This window comes from Danaus plexippus, chromosome 6, assembly GCF_018135715.1.
Source record: "Danaus plexippus chromosome 6, MEX_DaPlex, whole genome shotgun sequence".
Taxonomy (NCBI): Eukaryota; Metazoa; Arthropoda; class Insecta; order Lepidoptera; family Nymphalidae; genus Danaus; species Danaus plexippus.
In genome coordinates, this window is record NC_083540.1 from 2,957,648 (window position 1) to 2,978,966 (window position 21,319).

General features: G+C 31.6%; 2 protein-coding genes and 1 pseudogene across 2 annotated transcripts; 2 read left to right on the plus strand and 1 right to left on the minus strand.

Annotated features, from left to right (window-relative positions):
• The first annotated feature begins 4,840 nt into the window (after positions 1-4,840).
• Positions 4,841-6,814, plus strand: LOC116778930 (pancreatic triacylglycerol lipase-like). Its single transcript, XM_061529851.1, has 5 exons — positions 4,841-4,967; positions 5,412-5,598; positions 5,676-6,070; positions 6,158-6,491; positions 6,668-6,814. The coding sequence occupies exons 1-5, from the start codon at positions 4,931-4,933 to the stop codon at positions 6,711-6,713; spliced, it is 999 nt and encodes a 332-aa protein (XP_061385835.1). The 5' UTR covers positions 4,841-4,930; the 3' UTR covers positions 6,714-6,814.
• Positions 6,815-12,367: 5,553 nt separating this feature from the next.
• Positions 12,368-14,215, plus strand: LOC116779203 (pancreatic triacylglycerol lipase-like). Its single transcript, XM_032673400.2, has 5 exons — positions 12,368-12,443; positions 12,861-13,047; positions 13,126-13,520; positions 13,607-13,940; positions 14,103-14,215. The coding sequence occupies exons 1-5, from the start codon at positions 12,407-12,409 to the stop codon at positions 14,146-14,148; spliced, it is 999 nt and encodes a 332-aa protein (XP_032529291.2). The 5' UTR covers positions 12,368-12,406; the 3' UTR covers positions 14,149-14,215.
• A 4,277-nt stretch (positions 14,216-18,492) lies between these two features.
• On the minus strand, positions 18,493-19,553 carry LOC116779201 (pancreatic triacylglycerol lipase-like; annotated as a pseudogene).
• Between the last annotated feature and the right edge of the window lie 1,766 nt (positions 19,554-21,319).

The following is a 21,319-nucleotide window of genomic DNA, read 5'->3' on the forward strand; positions in this document are numbered from 1 at the left end:
TCGCATTAGTCCAATTTTCCAAAAAAAAACACATATACTTTTTGCGCTCATAGAGTGCCTAAGGGTGTACCCCGAAATCCTGTACTTGCTCCCTGAAATGACCCGCAGTCTTAACTGCGAGACGCAAGAGTCGTGCAGGCTTGGTCTTGACCTTGCTTAAATCTTGCACAGTCAGTCTTGGTCTTGGTTTTGCTAAAAATATGCCGTCTAGTTCTTGCATTTTTGCAAGATCAAGACCAAGACCGATTTTGGGTAACACTATCAGGTATTAAGAACTTTAATTAAATGAATATGTGGAAACCAATTGGGATAATAATAAAATTATGTTTGGTTTATTTTTGTTGGAAAATAGTCTTTACATAAAAGGAAAATGTTTGTAAAAGACAACAAATATTTTCAAAGTATTTAACGGCCCTTTAATTATAAGCGGGTTACTACTTAATTTATTCTCAAAAATGATACAACTCCTGATACAATATCGTGCTCTACTTTTAATGCTATCTGGATAAACTCCTTCCTCAAGTACGTCAGACCCGAGGTAAGCTATCCAGTTGGTATAAATATATCTCTAAATTAGGGATAGAAGCTAATGAAACTAAGAGTCTCGTAAATATATATATATTTTATTGCGAATGCTACAGACATCGACTCTTTTATGGTTTTCTTCTATAGATAAAATTTTGGTGTAACTAACTTTCCATTACAGTTCCTCGTCAAGGTCGTGTTAGTGACAATAAGGAGGGTTATCCGGAGACTAAATAATGATTACGGTGTAAGAGGATCAAAAAGTTTTCAATAGGCTGTCATTTACTCAAATAATCTTAACTAGCGACATTGAAGCTATTAAATATCACTAGGATCTGATAGAGCAAATTTGCTTGCTTAAATTTTTAGAAATTATAAGAATATTTTTAATAACATTTAGAAAACTTGTATGCTTTCGAGAGTAAATGAGATATTAAGTGCGAGTTATGTTAATATAGAAATATAACTTTACATTTACTGTGTTGAGATTGAAATTAAAAATGAGATGTAAGACTTTCGCGAGTATTCATTTAATTAAACCTAATATTTTTGGATTACTACTCGTTACTATATTATTTTAAAACTACATACCCTCACCCTTTCCGTGACTTTGCAGCAAACGTGATCACGGGCAGACGAGATGTGAATGTCTATTAGTTGGTTTTGTTATTTAGTAAGCCATTGGTGCACGATAAAACTTAAAAAAAAGATGATGGCACCTTCTGTACTTATTATTATTGTATTTTTTTTTTATTTAAATAAATAATACTCATAAATTTGAAGATACGTGAATGTTGATATGCTTTCTTTTAGTATAACAATGATAAAGTAGGATAGGGGTTAAAAGCAAAAGCACTAGCTTTAGAATTATTAATTTCCATATTTTGTCACGAAATTTATTTCGAAAGATTCAATTGAAACTTTGGAATTTGTTATTTAATATGACATATCTTTAAAAATGTAGTCACTTTATTAACACTAAGACAAATCATTTGGGAAAGAATTCAAGGCGGTAGAACCTTATATTATTATTAATTATATTTTCATGTATTGTTTTTATTTATAGTGTATCGTTTGTTACTTATTCGCCGATATATATTTATATATCGGCGCAATTCCTATTATTAGAATAATGAATAGTTGAGGGTAGTTAGTAAATTATCAGGTATCACCTGTATAACCAAATGCGTAGCCCCGGTGCAAGTGCAGTCACAACAATTAGTATCGGTTGGTATAAATAGAAGTGAGGGTGAGGCCTCTTTGAAGTAAAGGATTCGTCAAATCATCTACAACTTTACCTTCAGTAGCCTGAGAATCCAACGATAGTAGAGAATAAAGGCACCAGTGGCAGTTATGCTGACGTCACTCTTTTCAGGCCCGCCGCTAGCTGTTTCGTCGCCCACCTGCAATACCAATTATGCCACCCTCCTACTACATTTGTTTGGCCATAAAGAGTATTCATTTTTCCTTATTATGGTGAGGAAAAAGAAAATCGAAAGAAAAAACGAAGATAAATTAGTTATTTTAAATAATCAATTAAGTACATAAATATAATATTTTTGTCTACAGAAGTGAAAAATTTCAAACTTACAAGTAAAATTTAATAAACCATCATTGTTTAAAAAACCATGTCTAAATACAACCGTAATTTGCTTTGTGAGACTTACATATCGTGTGCAATCCAAAATGGTGGAGAAATATCTAGATTTCCTTACAATGTCCAGTATGCTTGTGTCTAGGAATAGCTTTTATGGTCTTGCCGAGCAACTTAATTATTTCATTCTGACTTTGATCTCCTAAATAATGAGTCATACGACTTGAATCTGATTTCAAGGATTGCGTTCTATGAATATATTTGCGCATGACTGAATCAAAGGATGCTATCATGTCGTTTGCTTTCAAAAAATTACCATTATCAAGATCATATAATGTTTTTGATGATCGTCTGAAAGCCAAACACTGATGAGATAAAAACTCAATTACGACTATAATTCTTTCTAATACATCTCACCACTGTTTTTTTCTGATTCTAATAGTCTCAGTTGCATCTGATTCACAGTAGTTTTATTTTGGAACATATTACTGTATTGTACCCACGATTTCACATTTTCACCGTGGGAAAACTTGTTTCATGTCTTTTTAATGTTATAACAAATGTTGCCAATCAGAAAAACCGTTCAAAGCAGAGAAACTACTACAACATGAACCAAATATTTTAAAACAAAACCAATAAACTGAATCGTTCGAAGTAGAGTAAATAAGCCATTCTCTATTTATGACGATGAACTGCTTACAGATTCTTCAGTTTCAGTAGTATCTTCTATTGTATTACTTGACGCTCCTTCCGAAGAACATAAATTTTTTTCTTCAATTACGTCCATAGATCTTACAAAAAGAAATTTTTGTAAAGAACCCGCTATTTTTTCTTTTTCTCGCTTTTGCTGTCGAAAATGCGCTCCCGAAATATTTTTTTCTGCATATCCTGAAATTATTTTTGAATGCACCTAAGATTTTTTTACTTAATTATTTTTTTATACAATAATATGTCGGAAAAGTTCAAGCAAATAGAATTCGAACTCACGTAAATTTTTCTACACTAAATGCAATTATAATCAGAAAATAACCTTCTCATTAATTTTTAAATTTTATTAGTAAGTACCTCAGTATTAAAGGAAAAAATTATATATGTACTAAAAAAAACGTTAAAACTCGCGAGGGTGCCCGCGGGAGCTGAATCCAATAATAGTACGAACTATGCTGTTGGCTGTGACCGCCCTCATTCGGATGAACTGATGTCTCCATAATATTCTTAGAAAACAAACTTTTGTTGCAGGCGCTTCCGCCAATTTTAGCGTACGCCTTTAATAGTCAAGATTTAAAAGCCTTTTTTTATTGTTACTTGAACAGGAATCTTTATGATAAATAAGTTAGATTATACTTACCATAATTATGATTCCTGCAGATTTCTATTTTATACTGACGGATAATTGAATCATAATCACACATAATCACACTACACACGGTAAAATATCAATAAATTGAGCCGAAACTTACAATTAGCTAAAAAAAAATTATATACAAAATAATTGAATAAAACTCATAGGGGATTCCCGTTTAGCGTAGAATGATAGACGACTTTTGGTATTGTATCTTAATTTTGACGGATGCCGATAGATGGCTGTTATCGGAATTCGGTTGTTTTTTTTATATGCTATGATTAATTTTTTTTCTTATACAATTAATATTATGATAATGAATCGAATAAGATAAGTTAGAAGTAATTCAATTAGCCGCCCTCCTGGGCTTGCCGCTCGCCTTTACGGCCGGACCCTTTTCAAAAACAATGAATTCGTACTAAAACCGATATATGCACATATTTACAAGTAAATATTTGATACAGACTGGAATACTGCAAGCAGAACGCTGTTAACAATAACATTATGGACACATAGCAACCATATTATCTTAATCCAACGGAGGGACAAATGAAAACGCTTTTTATCATTTTTAAATTAAAACAAAATTCATTATATAATAATATGAGCCATAAAAGTAAGCTATAAATTTTCAGTATTTAAAAATTAACAGGTTGTGACATCTTTCTTGAACACTTTTTTCTTGAGCTCTTTCAGGAATATTATAAATTATTCTCTTTAGTTAAGATCTGAGAACAAAAATAAGCAGTTAACTCCTTTACCTGTTTTGGAAAAGGGATGGGAAATGGACTGAGAAAAGAGCATGATCTCTATACTGAAAAAAAATGTTATAGGAGTTAAATTACTTTCAGTAAATTAAACATCCCATAGTATAAAATCAAGTGATAAATACCTAACTTAATTTGAGTAACCACTAGAAGAGATTGCAACAAACGAACTTGTATGGATTTATTTTAATACATTATCTCTCATTTCTATAACTTAATTTTGTGAGTTGATGCTGGCGACGTAAGCTGTGGATTACAATTTCGATTTTCTTTCAGCAGGTGATTCGTTGGTGCAGTGATTGTAAGAAAGTATTTTAATTTATTTAATTTTAAATAGTAAATCTGTGCATAAGTCCTAATCTTTGAGTATTATTTTACCAAAAAAATCAATGAAATCAAATTAAAAAAACGGTCGACCAATATTAGTTAACTTGGATTTGACATTTTAGTCAATAACTTTTAGGAGGTTGCAAAATTGGAACTCTTAAAAATATAATCCTGTTATTTGAGGCTTTTTAAAAAATATATATGTTTTTTGATTTTTTTTTAATTTAATTCACAATAGACATCTCACGCAGTGCTCCTTTGATTATACCTAATTATAGATCATTAAAAAGATTAATTTAGTTTTAATAGATAAAATGGATAATATAAATAAGAACTTGGACTTCAATATTAGCATTCAAATTTGAGTCGTCCACAATGAAACTGCTGGTATTTCTTTGTGCCTTGGTGGCGTGTAAGTATTTTTTTTGCGATAAATTTTTTAAACAATAAAAAAAATTTTCATCCTACATTTCTAAAATTTCTATAAATTTTCATTTGAATTTACAATTAACTGCTGTACTATCGATATGTGCTATAGAATCATTTGATCATCACTTCATTTCAGATTTTAAAGAATCTATGTCCCATATGTTAGTCGATTAATAATAATCTTGCACTTCATTATTGCCAAATAGGATATTCTATTTAGTTGGGAACGAAATTTAAAAACTTGTATTAATGAAACAGAACATAGCTAGGGAAATAACAAAGAAACAAGATACGAGTATAATATTTGGAAAGGAACTATATTAATTTCTTCATAAAAAATTGTTTTCTATTTTTTTTCATTTTATAAAATCATTAAAGATATTATTGTTGCTTTAATATTATTTATGTCTTACATCTTTTTTTTAAGTCTGCGCTGGCAATGCTATTCCTGTGGTACCAAAAGATAACAGCCACTATATAGAAGGAGTGAGCCGTTACATTTGGATGCCTGACGGAGATGATAACCTTCACCTAGTCGACCTCGAGGAACCCGTGGATGAAAGCTTCCTTGCATCCAGAAATGGAAACCGTAATCAGTACTGGCTCTTTACCAGGTAAAATTATTGTAAACAAATTAAAGCTTTATCCTAGATATTATTCCTTATGTATATTAATATCCTTCCATTTTCAGGCAAAATCGTAATAACCGTCAAGTACTCGTGAACGGTAACGCAAATTCCGTACGTAATTCTTTCTACAGAGGAAATAGACCAACAGCAGTAATTGCTCACGGCTGGAATAGCGGCGGAACTTCAAGCTGGATTCCACAAATGGTAACGGCTTTTCTTGACCGTGCAGATATGAATGTCATCGTTCTTGATTGGAGTTCGACCGCCAGCGGTGCATATACGACCTCTGTTAGAGCAGTACCAGACGTTGGCAGACATCTTGCTAATTTCCTTAGATTTGTTTTTAATACAGCTGGTGGCAACTGGAATAACGTTCACTTAGTTGGTCACAGTTTGGGAGCTCATGTTATGGGCAATGCTGGTCGTGCGGCCCCCTCTCGTCCCGTTCGTGTTACTGGTAAATTAAATAATAATTTATACTTTTCATTTTTTCTATATGAGCTATATTTTATTCTCACCTGCTTCTTTTTTCTTTTGCACTTAGGTTTAGACCCAGCTGGACCACAGTGGGGTGGTAATTCTAATGCCCTAAATCGTAACTCTGCTACATACGTCGAATCTATTCACACCGACGGCGGTTCTCTTGGTATAATGGATCCAATTTCTCATGCTGACTTTTACCCTAATGGTGGCCGAAATCCCCAGCCCGGTTGTAGCAACAGTGTTTGCTCTCATGGTCGGGCGCAACTTTTGTTTTCTTCAACTATCAGAAGTGACCACTTGAATGGAAAGCGTTGTGCAAATCTGGACCAAGCTCGTAGAAATCAATGTACCGGTGCCTCTCTGAAGATGGGCAACTCCAACTTAGGCAAAAGAGGGTAAGTATTTGTCTATTAAAATACTCAGATTTTTAAAGTTCTTTTTCATTCAATAAACTTGTGCTAGAGTAATAGCTTCAATATCTGGTAAAAGAAATATCAAGATTTTTTTAAACCATAACATTAATTACTGTAAAATTTTTTGTATATTGTAATACAAATATTTTAAATTACAGATCCGGTCTTTACGGGCTGTCTACAAAAGCAAGTTGGCCTTTTTAAGGAAATAAAAACTCCAAGATCTCTGACAATGAAACAAGCTTATGAAAAATTATAAATAATGAGTCTGTAAAAATGAAATAAAATTAATTTACGTAAACCAATCTACTTTTTTTAAAGATAAAAGATAAAAGCTAAAAAAGTAATGCTCACATATTTTTCTTTAAATATGTACGCATTTCTTTAAATACCTTCCTTCCCTGTCCTACCTTGATAATACGGTGTTTAAATTTTGAAATCATCTTATGTCATTTTTATTATCTTAATTAAAATACATGTAACACTAAACTGTATAGTTCAAAGCAGGCACAAGTTTAAAAGCAGATAAAATAAATATCTTGTTTGAAATTTCTCTTACAATTTAAGGAACACCTCATTTTGATTGAGGGTCCTTCAATGAGTTAAAAGGTGGACATTTTCATATTTTAACTTGAGCACCTAATTATTTGACAACTTCAATTGACGGAAGTGATTGAAAGTTACAGTTTCGAATATAATGTTTAGTTAATATGAGAAATCCTAGATGACAGTTACTTCTTTTGAGATAATTTTGTTTAGCATAATTTATTTCTTCAGCACAAAACCTTTCGTTTTAATGTAATAATTTTTGCAATTTTCTCTTTCTCAAACTGTTTTAATGATGTAGGTGCTCTTCTGTTATAAATAGTATTTTCTAGATTGCTTGTGTCACTAATTATATCGATTAATTTATCTGACTACTTTCAAGAAATTTTGTTTAGCATAATAAATTTCTTAAGCACAAAACCTTTCGTTTTAATGTAATAATTTTTGCAATTTTCTCTTTCACAAACTGTTTTAATGATGTAGGTGCTCTTCTCTTATAAATAGTATTTTCTAGATTGCTTGTATCACTAATTATATCGTTAATTTTATCTGAGTACTTTCAAGACATTGATTATAATAATTATATAGTCTTAGATTGAATAGATGAAAAGAAGTATGGTTAAATATGTTAGTGTGGAACTTAATTATAATTTTTATATTGTCATTGTTTATATTACATTGTCCTTCCGTCTTGTATATATATTCCTTGATATCAAAATTCAGATCTCGATCTGCTGTATGTAAATAATACCTCAAGAAAAGAATTGGTCAAGATTAAATATAATAACTTTTTTACCCTAAAATAAAAGAATCCAAAGGATAAACAGTTTTAATGAATATTTATAAATAGTAATAATAATGTTGGACTAAGTATATCAAACCTTGTTGGAGAAGCAATTACCATTAATTCATATAACCTAACATATAAAAATTGCAGGTTAGAAATTCTCTTATATAAAAATGAAAAATAAAATTATAAACAAGGGGCATGACTGTATTATTTAATTATAGTATAAGATAGTACACACCTCGATTATGACAAAAGTGTGGATTAAAAGATTATTTTTTTAGATAACAATGATGATATGATATTTTTAATCATAATTCATGTTAATTATTTTTACAATAAAACCAGTTATCATTAGATTGAATTGTAGATTAACACACAACGACCACCCCCGAAGGGTTCTTAAGTTGAAACAGCCCAGCCATTGCAACATGTTCATTGCTATAAAGAGTCTTTTAATGTACTAGGTCCGATCGTGGAATTTTATTTGTCATAACCCTTACCGAATGTCATTAGAAACAGGGTTTTGATTGAGAATTGCTTAAAAATAGTATCATTGAAGAAAGCCTTGAACGAAAATTTTACATTTTCGGTTTGGCAGATACCTTTGTTTATTTAAAAAATAATTTTCAAACTAACCAATTACTTTTTAGATATATTATCTATGAATCGTATTTTTTGCTTCATCATGATCGTTTGGTGATATGTTATTTAAATCTTAGATTGTGAGAAAATGGTTTAGACATGAAGAACGAAAATTAAATTAACAGATAAATGCCCTCGTCAGTGAACTCACTAAGAATAGGTTCATCGTAAATTTATACGCGATATAAGTGGTAGCGAGAGGAATAACAGCTAATTCTCTCTACAACCTACTAAAAAAATTTTGGCCTGTCCACAACTAACATGAATTCATTCTTAGAACGTACTTCGAAGGCAGCCCCAGTAGATTCGTTTTAAATTTCGTGAGGTAGAAAGAGGAACTCGGACGGTGGAGATGGCCTATAACGCTTGTTAGATAGCCCCTTAAACCTACACCTGGATCGCAAGTCCCAGGTACTGTTAAAACTCCTTTCCCTGCAACGCTATGGACCTCCACCAACACGGTAAATCTAAGGAACGCTAAGAAGTTTCGTCTCTTAATTCATATAATATCTATTGTTAATCTCTCAATATGAATTATAATTCAGTGATAATTTTCATAACTCAAGATTGTGGTAGATTTTACTATCACTATTTTCCAATCTGTCATTTTAGATATAATGTAACAGAAAATAACACTTAAAGGATCATGATTAGTGATAACTTGAACATGAAACTTTTGAATTTTATCTGATCTCTTCTTAAATACTTTATATAATCTAAGAAACTATTTAGGGTTTTATTTCAGTAACATTGTTCCGCTTATTTGTTTTATACTTAGTTATTAAGTTATAATATGACTAAATATCCTGTTCAAGTTTTCGACATAAATGAACGAAGGTTTAATTAAAGAAAGTTTTGTTTCTGTCATACAAATCTTAACTTTACTTATGCTTGTAACAAGTTTATTAGACATTTGTTAAATCATATTAACAGTAAACACCTTGTTATAAATATTTCTTAATTTATTATTTAGTATATTGATTAATTTTTATTATTGACACAAGGACATTGCATGATATGTTGTATACGTGTGTTTTAAGTTGGCTTGTCAAGTTTGGTTTGGCAAAATTGTAAAAAAACATGTTTTTAATATTAACCTTATAGCCATATTGCCATACATTTCATCTTCCATGTCACCACGGTCCCCAATATTTATGGATTTATAAGTTATTAGTTAAGTGCCCTAGTAACACTAGCCTCAATTCCAACGAAATATTAATAAGATAAATAGGAGTACTAATTAAAATTATTTTTAAAAGTGTAGTTTTATAACAAAAAGTAATTAAGCACCGAAAACTGAGGCCAAAGTTTAGGAAATTTGCTTAAGGAGAGTGTTCGCTATTATAGCTTCTGGCTTGCAGGGGTCATCTATAGCACTTCATTGTTCTTGTAAAACATATACATTCCTAATTAAAACAGTTCAAAAATCATTACTAATTTTAGGAAACATTGTTCATTCGAGCTACTTGTGATGTCAAAAAAGAAAGCGCATTTTCTCCACACTTAAAATGGTAATCATTCGAAATATTGTAGAAAATTGTATTCGTACCTTAATAAAGGGAAGAAAAAATTATTGATAATAAAACATCTTTTTAAATTAATTAATATTAGTACATAATGAGAAGAGAATATTAAATGAAGAAGAAAAATATTCAAACCAAGAAGGGAGGGTGGATTCAAATTATCTAATTATACTTGAGATAATAGTCCTGACGGTATAAAATTATTCTATCCTACAAATAGAAAAAAGGACATTAAGACTATTCAGAAAAGTTTTTAAAGTATCCCATTGTCAAGGCATTTTCATTTCACATTGAAATAATTCCGAGTAATATAAATTATGAAATTCCTATTGTCATCGGTTTTCTACATATGAGTTACGATTTTAACTATATTAATCCTAAAATAGTTATACACATAACGTAAAATAAGGTATTAGGGAAGCCGCTCATAATTGTGTAGGTACAATTTTTCCTTTGTAGAAAAGTTAATCCTTACATACATCCAAACAAACGATTCCAGTCTTAATACAATCGTAACAAGAACGGTAATTTACACTTTTGAGCGACTATTTAAACGATCACCTTGTGCTTAGGCTCGTGCCTCATCTCGCCATTCGTACGCAAGTTTAAAAGTCTGAAAGTCTTGTTACACGTGAAGATGAACCTAACACGAAAAAAATTTCGGTCAATAATTTATTATGACTTTTGTTGTAGGCTTACTACACAAAAAAACTATGATAGGCTACGATTGACATTTTTTTATGAAGCCCCATCTCGTGCTACTATTAACAATTGTTTAAAGAGTTTAAGCGTAGACGTAGAAATCCCAATGATGATCCGCGTGAGGGACGTCCTTTAGCAGCGATTACTGAAGATAACGACAGTGCTGTACGACACATGATAGAGGAAGATAAGAGAGTGACCTATCAGCAGATAAGGGCAAGCGTAGGCATTATTAGTATGAGTCAAGTTCAAAAAAATATTACACGAACATTTCGGCGTCAGGAAGCTTTTTATCAGATGGATTCTTCATACTTTAATCGATGACCAGAAGTAAATCTTCCTATGAACTGATGTCGTCAAAAGTTAGATAAGTTCAACGGCGGTGACTCAAACGCTGTATTTGACATCGTCACAGGTGATGAAACCTGGATATATTGCTACGAACCTGAAACTAAAAGACTCATCAGCTCATTAGGTGTTTCCTTTCGAGGATCAAAAAAAGGAAATCTTCCTTTGGTCGGAAAGGTGATTTCGTGACAGCTGGATATAAGGTGAATGGGCAGTTACTGCAGACTGGTATGTCAATCGCTGTTTGCCTGTTGTTTTGGAAAGAAATCGACTGCAACGCCCTCGAAGCAGGATCCTCCTTCACGACGACAATGCTTCGCGCATTCCGCAAAGCGAACTGTTGAATATTTGACTATGGCAGGTATCGAGATAATGAGTCATCAGCCATTCAGTTCTGACGTGGCGCCTTGTGACTTTTATTCAGTCCCAAGAACTAAAGATAAAATTCGAGGTATTCGTTTTACGTTACGTTTTTGTTCAGTCTTTGGTTTTGCAAAGGAATGTTAAATTTATCTACAAAATCGTTGCTTGAAGCTTTGTTACGCAGAATATTTTGAGGTGTTCGTAGGTATATTTGTAAAAATCGATGCAGCTTTGTCCATGTTGGTCGTGAATGGGTTGTGGGTGATTAATAAAAACAATATTAAATTCGGAATACATTTTCACAAAATTTTATTTTTGGCAATGACTCTGCTGACAAAATAGAAGTCGACAATGACAACTCATTTAGAATGATCCTTCTTTAAGCAAATTTAAACAGGCGGTTTCCAGATTATAAATTGAAATTATGAGTCCAGGTTTCCTGAAGGTGTTTTCCTTCGGTACCTTCCTGGTGTCAAAGTACTCTTAGAAAGTACATATTACTCAAAAAAATCACATTGGTACTTGCCAGGTTTCGAATCCGCACCCTCATGCACGAGAGGCGGGTCTTTCGCCTCAAGGCCATCACGACTTCAATCGACTTATTAGAATCATTTATTTTAAGGTGGAAATCAATAAAACGGAAGATTTAAAAAAGAACTTTGATAAATAAAATAATAAAATGCAAAAAATACATTAAACTTTTCAAAATTTTCTAAATAATTTATTATACTTAAGTCGGTCAACGCCTAGTAAAGGGTTGTATAAAGTTATTTTATTATTTTCTAGAATATTGTACCTGTTGAAGTTGGATATAAAGTTTTATTTTAATTCTTTATTTGACAGTATACAATTGTTGTTTTTTGATAATACCTTTAAATTGATTATTCAGATGATTAAATTACTATAGAAAGATAAAATATAGAAAGATTATATAAATAGGAATATGAGCATCCACATAAACATTTAAATCTATATCTGTGACAATGAAACTGCTAGTAGTTCTATCTGCTCTCACGGCTCGTAAGTGAATTTCCTAAGATTCATTATTTAGCCTATGTAACAAATAGGTCAATAGATTTTTGTTTGCAACTTTGTTTTGTTTTGTTTGCAATTTTTGTTTCCTGTTGTATTTTTCTTTGTCCTTGATATACTTTAAATAATTTTTTATGTTATAACAAAATTTTATTTAAATGTCTATTCATTGAATCACTTTATTATTTCTAAATTTGGTCTTTATTCTAAATTTGGAAGATAAGTGAAAACATTGTGTTAAATGACAATTTTAATCCTAATTGTCTTACGTTTAGATTTATTTAATACTTTACTTGAAAAATATTAAAACTTACACTTATTAAATTAAAGTAAAATTTTTCATATTTAAGATGTAACCGTTACGGACAATTAAAAACGACAGATATAATTGACATTGAATTTTAGTATGCGCTGGCAACGCTATACCACCGGTACCAAAGGATAACAGCCATTATGTAGAAGGAGTTAGCCGCTACATCTGGATGCCAGACGGGGACGATAACCTTCACCTAGTGGACCTCAAGGAACCCGTGGATGAAAATATTCTTGAAACCAGAAAAGGAAACCGAAACCAGTACTGGCTCTTTACCAGGTACATTTATTGCATAGAAACTAAAGCATCGTCTTAGATATTATTCCTTGAGTGTACTAATTTCCTTCCATTTTGCAGACAAAATCGTAATAATCGTCAAGTACTTGTGAACGGTAATGCGAATTCAGTTCGCAATTCTTTCTACAGAGGAAATAGACCAACAAAAGTAATTACTCACGGTTGGAATAGCAAAGGAAGCAGTAAGTGGGTTCCAGAAATGGTAGCCGCTTTTCTTGATACTGCAGACGTCAATGTCATTGTTTTGGATTGGAGTGCTGCTGCCAGTGGCTCATATACGATTTCAGTAAGAGCAGTACCAGATATTGGGAGACATCTTGCTAATTTCCTTAGATTTCTTTTCAATACTGCTGGTGGCAACTGGAATAACCTTCATTTAGTCGGTCACAGTTTGGGAGCTCATGTTATGGGCAATGCTGGTCGCGCGGCCCCCTCTCGTCCCGTTCGTGTTACTGGTAAATTAAATAACAATTTATATTTTTCATCTTTTCTATATGGGCTATATTTTAATTCCAACTGCATCCTTTTCTTTCGCTCTTAGGTTTAGACCCAGCTGGACCACAGTGGGGTGGTAATTCTAATGCCTTAAATCGTAACTCTGCTATATACGTCGAATCTATTCACACCGATGGCGGTTCTCTTGGTATAATGGATCCAATTTCTCATGCTGACTTTTACCCTAATGGTGGCCGAAATCGTCAGCCTGGTTGTAGCAACAGTGCTTGCTCTCATGGTCGGGCGCAGCCTTTGTTTTCTTCAACTGTCAAGAATAACCATTTAAATGGAAGGCGTTGTGCTAATCTGGACCAAGCTCGTAAGAATCAATGTACAGGAGCCACTCTGAAGATGGGCAACTCTAACTTAAGTAAACGAGGGTGAGCAACCAATATAAGATTGACAATAAAATAACTGGATTTTAATTTAATCTCTCTGTCTGTAAATCTGTATTTTGAAATTTATATCCAATATATCCATTAAGTGAAAATGTTTGTTACTATAAGAGATACAAATAACTTCAAATGTGTTTTTCCTTACAGATCTGGACTTTACGGACTTAGTACTGGAGCTAAATGGCCTTATTGAACACATAGAAAACAAAAAAGAAGTGAAATAAACTGTTACAATTAAATAAAACTATATAATGTCACAACCTGTTGTCAATTTAGTTTATATTTCATTAATTAAATTTATACCAATTTCCAGTAAATTTTCTTAACAGATGTTGTTAGTATCTTTACTCCAGTCAAAAGTATTTACACTGAAATCATCGTTTTTCTAATCTAATAAAGTGTTATTTTAAAACACAGATACACAATGTAAGCATAAAAAAAATCCCAATGTGTCAAAGTGACGATAACGCCAGGTGTCTACCAACACCTGCAAGTCGGCAAGCCTATGTGAAGAATTCAAGAAGTGGGAGTTCACCATGGCTCAGCACTCTGTCTCTTGTTGTTTAATATGGTTATGGACTTTGTGACAAAGAATATCCATAAGCCCCTACCCTGGAATCTCTTGTATGTCTATGACGTTGCATTTGTAGTTGAATCGGACGAAAAACTGCTAGTCTCACTAAACCAATGAGATAAATATTATTATTACTAAATAAAAAATAGCATAACAAAATATGTATATAAATTTGAAGAACTAAAATGAATTTATCTTTAATTTCACGATTGTAGTGGACGCTATCTAATCCAATAGTACCTAAGCAGAAGTTAGCCGATGCCTGCCAACGATTAATTTCACCAGATATGCTCACAGTCACGTACGACATCACGCCACTCCATGAATATGCATGTATAATAAACAATAAAGTTTTAAACCTTATGACCTTTACCTAAGGATATATCAGTAGCGATCCCTTTCTTAGGGTAGCAATATTAAAATATTAATTGTGTGACATAGGAAATCTTCTGGTTCTCACGGCCAGGTTTTAGATCCGGGAAAGTTACTTCTTATATGGTATTTTATCTGTACAAGGTTTTTGGGCTCGCAATTTTTCTCGTACAACACTGTTTTTATTATGAAAATATTTCATTCTTTTAATTTTTTTCTATGTCATACATATATAGGCGTATCTATTTAAATATAAACTTTTCTATCAAGATAAAATTGTACGTACACGATTATGAGCTGTTCCTATGATAACTTGTCTTACATTTTGTTAATACCACGTAGAATCAATATCTTTCCCCTTCATTTGTAATCCTAATATTTTTACTATATATTAATTACTCTACTTCAAAACAACCAGTCTGATCAACTGTTGAAGCTTATATAACTTTGACTGATCTTTTAGCATCTTAAATACCCAGCTGTCACTTAAGTCACTCGAGGATGGGTTAAGTTTTGCGGCAGTAGGTGAATAAACATTACCTTCTAAAAATATATACATACGTATATCGGAGCGAAGTATTGACGTAATTAATAATTACGGATGGTTAAAATTATCAGGTGTCACACAGCAATGAGTGTTGATTGGTATAAATTGTGGCAAAGGTACTGATTAAAATCATTCTCACTCGAGCCGTTGCAGGGATCTGACCTCTTCGAAAGAAACGATTAGTAACTACGAGGGTGACTCAAACTTTAACATTTAATATAATTAATAACTATCATTTTGATTTATGTAACAGTTCGGATATCCCACCTTCAACTAGTGCCTTTGTTGGTTTATAATTTTTATACAATTTAATATATAATCCAAAGAGTAGATAAGTTATTCCTAATCTACTTTTACAACTAGTCTAATTCACATAACCAAAAATACCACACTAATATAATAAGCAAAACAACTATTAAAAGCACGACTTATTATAGAAACGTTTGAAACGAACCATTAACTATTTGCTTTCACCGTTGTTCTCGATAAGCCCATATTTTGTAATATGAAACAGTGTTTAAGTCACTATACCGCTCATTGATAAGTCATAAAAAAGTCAATATTCGCTCATTGTTAAAATGTTGCGTCTCCTAGCCAGTCCATCGTGCCTTTGCTTTTTCTTTCTTTGGGCGGCATTCCTACCCAAAATATTCTAGCTCAATCCACTGCCGTATATTCGTTGTAAGCACAGATCTTTCTATGTTCATACCAAAACATTTCGACTTCTCACTGGTTCATACTCGCAGCTATTAATCAAAGCATTGAATAGTTAAAAAAACACATAAGACAAGAAGTATACTTATTTTATTTTCCGAGTTAGAATACATATTTTGGAACACAATTAATTTTCGCAACTGGTGGTTCTGTCTCTGTGTTGTCTATGCTGTTTTTCTACTTTATCCTCGTAACTTGCTGGTCTCGTATTAAATTGTTTACAAACTAATTTCCAAATTTCTTTCTCTACGTCATATATACACAAAATATTAAATGGTACTATTACATGATAGCAAAGAGTGGTCGCGGTGTAACACAGTTATAGATACCGCAAGGTGAAAATCACAACTTTTATTGACGGAATAAGTAAATTGAGTTTATATTATTAACGTGGTTCTCGTAACTCGTAGTTCATATGAAAAGAAGTATAAGGTCTATTTTATAAACAAGTTATTTTTACAATTTTCCAAAACCAAGAAGACAGGACAAGAAAAATCACACCCATACAAACATATCATGCAATTTCTTTGAGTCTTGTCTAGTCTAGTCTATATACTTAATTATATATTGAAAAATATTTATAACAAAATGTTTACTGTAAATTATATGACTTTACATCTTTTAAACTAATGACAAGAGTAAGGGAAGTTGAGATTTGTACACTAGAAATATTTTTGTTTTTTTTTTTATTGAAGGGTTTGTTCATTTATATAGAACAGTTGAACAGAATATTAAGTCATATTATATTTAAATAATTAAGTATGGAATAAATAAGCGAAACAATATTAAATTAAAACCCTGAATAACTGATGATATTTGTAATTGTACTGTTTCTTAGATTATATATGATTTTTTATGAGAGATCAAATAATTCAAAAGTTAAATGTTCAAGTTATCACTTATTTTGGTACTTCAATATCCATATCTACAAAAATTCTTTCTTTGATATTTTTTGAAATCATATCCGAAATTATGGATTGGAAAATACCTAGTGATAATTAAATCTACCGCGATCTCGAGAAATTAAAATTATCCACCGAATTATCATTTATATTGAGAGAATTAAAAATATATGTTATATGAATCAAAATGCAATACTTTTGTTTTCATTATACTAAATTAGAATTTGAAAAGTTATATAAAAATCCTTTGACTGGTTAGGGCATGTAGCTGATAACGGAATTTTCATTCTTAATGTCTAAATCATTTTCTCACAATCTAATAATTTAATGATATCATCGCAAGACCTCTTATGAAGCAAAAAATACGGTTCTCAAAATTATATACTAAAAAAAGTAATCTGTCTGATTGTAACTTTTTTTTTTGTTAAAAAAGCTGTGTGGCAAACTTATTTTCATATTTATATAAGAGAGCTTCTGACTTGCACACCTTGCACGTTAGGTTAGTTTAATGGTAACTGCTTCTCCAGCAAAAAGATTTGATATACATATGCAACAAAGTTATTTAAATAAAAAAAGAAAAGTTTTTTATTTAGGTAACAAATTATACTGAACAAAATTATCTTAAAATAATAAGCTGTCATCTTGGCTGTATCATCAACTAAACATTATATTTGAACCAATACGTTCAATCAAATTAAGATATGAAAATGTTTAACTTTTGACTAATTGGAGGACGCTCAATGAAATAGATATGTTTCTTAGATTATAAGAGAAACTTTAAGGACGATGCTTATTTTAACTGCTTTCAAATTGTTTCTGCCTTGGACTATCCATTTTAGTGTTACGAATGAATTAGAACTATTTAATACCTATATATGTACTAAATTATTTCATTTTAATATATAAATTAAACAAAATGATAAAATCCGGGCTTTTTGAAATGGTATTTTAATAAAAATTTTAATTATAAAATAGTTTAAAAAACATCAAAACAATATTTTCTAGGTAAAGCAGGTAAGGAAGGTGTTTTAAAATATATATAGATTTAAATAAAATTATTAGTATGTGAATTAATATGTATTTTAAACTAATTTCTTGCAAAAACAAAATTGATTAGTTTATTTTTTATTTTTACATAATAATTATTTTTATTTGTGAATAAGTTCATTTCACTTTATGAGATCTTGTAGTTTTTATTTCCTTAAAAGTGCCAACTAGCTTCTGTAGATAGATCGTAAAGACCAGATCCGTAATGTAAAAAGTATTTGTATTCAGTTGTCTTTCCAATAAATGATGTTTTAAACTGAATATTGATTACAAATAAAATAACAACTTTACACTATTTAATGTTTAAAATAAATCTTAATATTTTTTTACCAGACATTGTAACTACTACGCTGGTACTAGCTTATCGAATTTTAAGGAACTTTAATATCTTCGGCATTTCAATAACAGAATGCTTAACCTCTTTGTCCTACGTTGGAGTTTCCCATTTTTACCTGTACATTGATTCCTACGATCTTCGCCTAGATTTGTACAACGCCTTCCAGTCAAGTGGCCATTTTTGACAGTTGAAGTAAACAATGGTTGTGCGAGGCCATGAGAGCCACCACTGCTGCTACTACAACCAGTCTGGGGATTTCAGTCACCATTAGGGTAAAAGTCAGCATGAGAAATTGGATCCATTATACCAAGAGAACCGCCGTCGGTGTGAATAGATTCAGCGTATGTAGCAGAGTTACGATTTAGGGCATTAGAATTACCACCCCACTGTGGTCCAGCTGGGTCTAACCCTAAGAGCGGAGGAAAGTTTAGCAAATTAAATATAAAATAGAAATAATTTAGAAAAGTAAAGGAAGATAAATGAATTATTTAAAGTACCAGTAACGAGAACGGGATGAGAGGAGGCGGCACGACCAGGATTACCCATAACATGAGCTCCCAAACTGTGACCAACTAAATTAACGTTATTCTAGTTGCCACCAGCAGTATTGAAAAGAAATCGAAGGCAAAGTAGTAAGGTGGCTACCAACCTCGGGAACTGAAGTCGTATATTAATCGCTAGTGGCAGAACTCCAAACAAGAACGATAACATTTACGTCTATAGTATCAAGAAAGGCGGCTATCATTTGAGGAATCCAATCAGAGTTTCCACGGCTATTCCACCCATGAGCAATGTCTTTTGCAAGTCTGTTTCCTTAGTTAAAAGAATTGCGAGCTGAATTCCCATCACCGTTCACGAGTACTTGCCTGTTGTTACAATTTTGTCTGAAAATTAAATTAAATTAATATAGACAAAGAGTAAAAGTTATCGTTCTTATTTATACGCTTATTTACCTGGTGAAGAGCTAGTGGTGGTTACGGTTGCCAGTACTGATTGCGAGGAGGTGAAGGTTACCATCTCCGTCAGGCATTCAGATGTAACAGCTTACTCTTTCTATGTAATGGTACTCCTTCGGTACTAGAGGAATATAACATTGCCAACGCATGCTACATTAAAGCAAGTTATGTCTTTACTACTTTACATTATTTTAAAGTTTACTTGTTTGTATTTATTTCTCCACATCAGTTACAATTTAAATGTGCACAAAGTTTCTCTAATAAAACTAATGATAATTTTAACATATTGAATGAATATAATTTTAAGACATTTAAAATAACACTTAATTTTACTTATTTTCGAAATTTAGAACGAAGGCCCGCGCCTAAGTTGCTGGAGAAAAAATCACATCCTGACTTTCAAGTGAAAATTCATAAAATGCTCTTATGACAAGACATTTAAATAAAATTTTGTTTTTATATATTAATAATAATTTAAAGTCGATCAGGAATAGAAATAACAAATAAAAAAGGAAGCAGGTAAAAAATAAAGTTGCAAAAAAAAATCTATTGGATAATTTCGTTACATAAATAATGAGCCTAAATAATGAGTCTTCAGAAATGTACTCACAAGCTGGGAAAGCACATAGAACTACTAGCAGTTTCATTGTCACAGTTATAGATTTTATTTTCACTTTATCTTCCTCCAGTAATTTAATCTTTTTAATAATAATTACTTTATAGGCACTATCCAAAAACCAAAATTTATCTGTTGTTAAATAAAGACAATTGAATATAAAAGTTGAAATGAAAAAGGTTAAGCAAATATTGAACTTATTGAGTTTTTATTATAAATAGTCATGGAAATTTTGTAGATATATGAGAAACAATATAAAATGCCATAGAAACAATATAAAAAGCGCGTTGTGTTAATAGAATTGATAGTTCTTTGGGAAATCAACATCCCCAAAGATTATGCCATCGAGGTCAATAAGTATTATGAGCTCACTAACGCACTCACTAAGAATAGGTTCGTAGTATATTTGTACACTATGGAAGTGGAAACGAGAGGTATAATAGCTAAATCTCTTTACCTGCTATAAAACTTGAGTCTGTCCAGAACTAAGACAAATTCATTCCTAGAAGGTTCATTAGGTTCGTTGCAAATTTGTCTAGGTAGAGGGAGGAGCTTAGACGATGCTATGAGCTGTTATACCCCTAAGATGTAGGGCTGACAGGAATGCCACATACGCATTGTCAGATTATAGATCAAAACAGATCATATTTAATAAAGATATTTATTTTTCATTTGATATTCACTGAGTGGGAAGTCGGTCGTACGAGTCCGTCATAATTCTAAGTAATGTTTAATTCTATTTCCATTATTATAATTTTAATATTGTAAAACTTATATTTCTAAGTTGATATAATAATATTATAATATAATATTAATTCAAGAGAATGAAATTTCTTTTTAAAAACTCCTTACGGAACTCTCGTATAACCTTTTGGTGGCAGCGGTGGGATACGAAAATCCCTAAACACCCAAATACGTCTTCGAAGAACGCATAAAGTGTTGTGCTTAGAAAATCCACGAACAAAAAATAATTTTTAAAAAGAACTTAATTAATACTAATTTAGTGACTCACGCAAAGGTGAATTATATATATGTATATACATAAATCTACGCCCTCAACACATAATCAGCAGCTGTTGAAAATTTTCAACATCTACAATTTCTCTATATACAAATCCATAAGTGTGATAGGACAGAAGAAATCATCTTCAAATTCCAGTCAAACATCGGAAATCCATCATAGCGCCTGATAATCATGTTCTACTCTCCGTCTATTGTGTTCGTGTGTAAATGATAATATGTAAGTGACTTTATATTCACAACATTTTAGTATCAGTTTCATATTTCATTATTCATAAT

Coding starts and splice junctions, on each gene's coding strand:
- LOC116778930 (XM_061529851.1), top strand. CDS start 4,931: ATGAAACTGCTGGTATTTCTTTGTGCCTTGGTGGCGT. Junction 4,968..5,411: donor TCTTTGTGCCTTGGTGGCGT/GTAAGTATTTTT, acceptor CTTTTTTTTAAG/TCTGCGCTGGCAATGCTATT. Junction 6,492..6,667: donor TCCAACTTAGGCAAAAGAGG/GTAAGTATTTGT, acceptor TTTAAATTACAG/ATCCGGTCTTTACGGGCTGT.
- LOC116779203 (XM_032673400.2), top strand. CDS start 12,407: ATGAAACTGCTAGTAGTTCTATCTGCTCTCACGGCTC. Junction 12,444..12,860: donor TCTATCTGCTCTCACGGCTC/GTAAGTGAATTT, acceptor ATTGAATTTTAG/TATGCGCTGGCAACGCTATA. Junction 13,521..13,606: donor TCGTCCCGTTCGTGTTACTG/GTAAATTAAATA, acceptor TTTCGCTCTTAG/GTTTAGACCCAGCTGGACCA.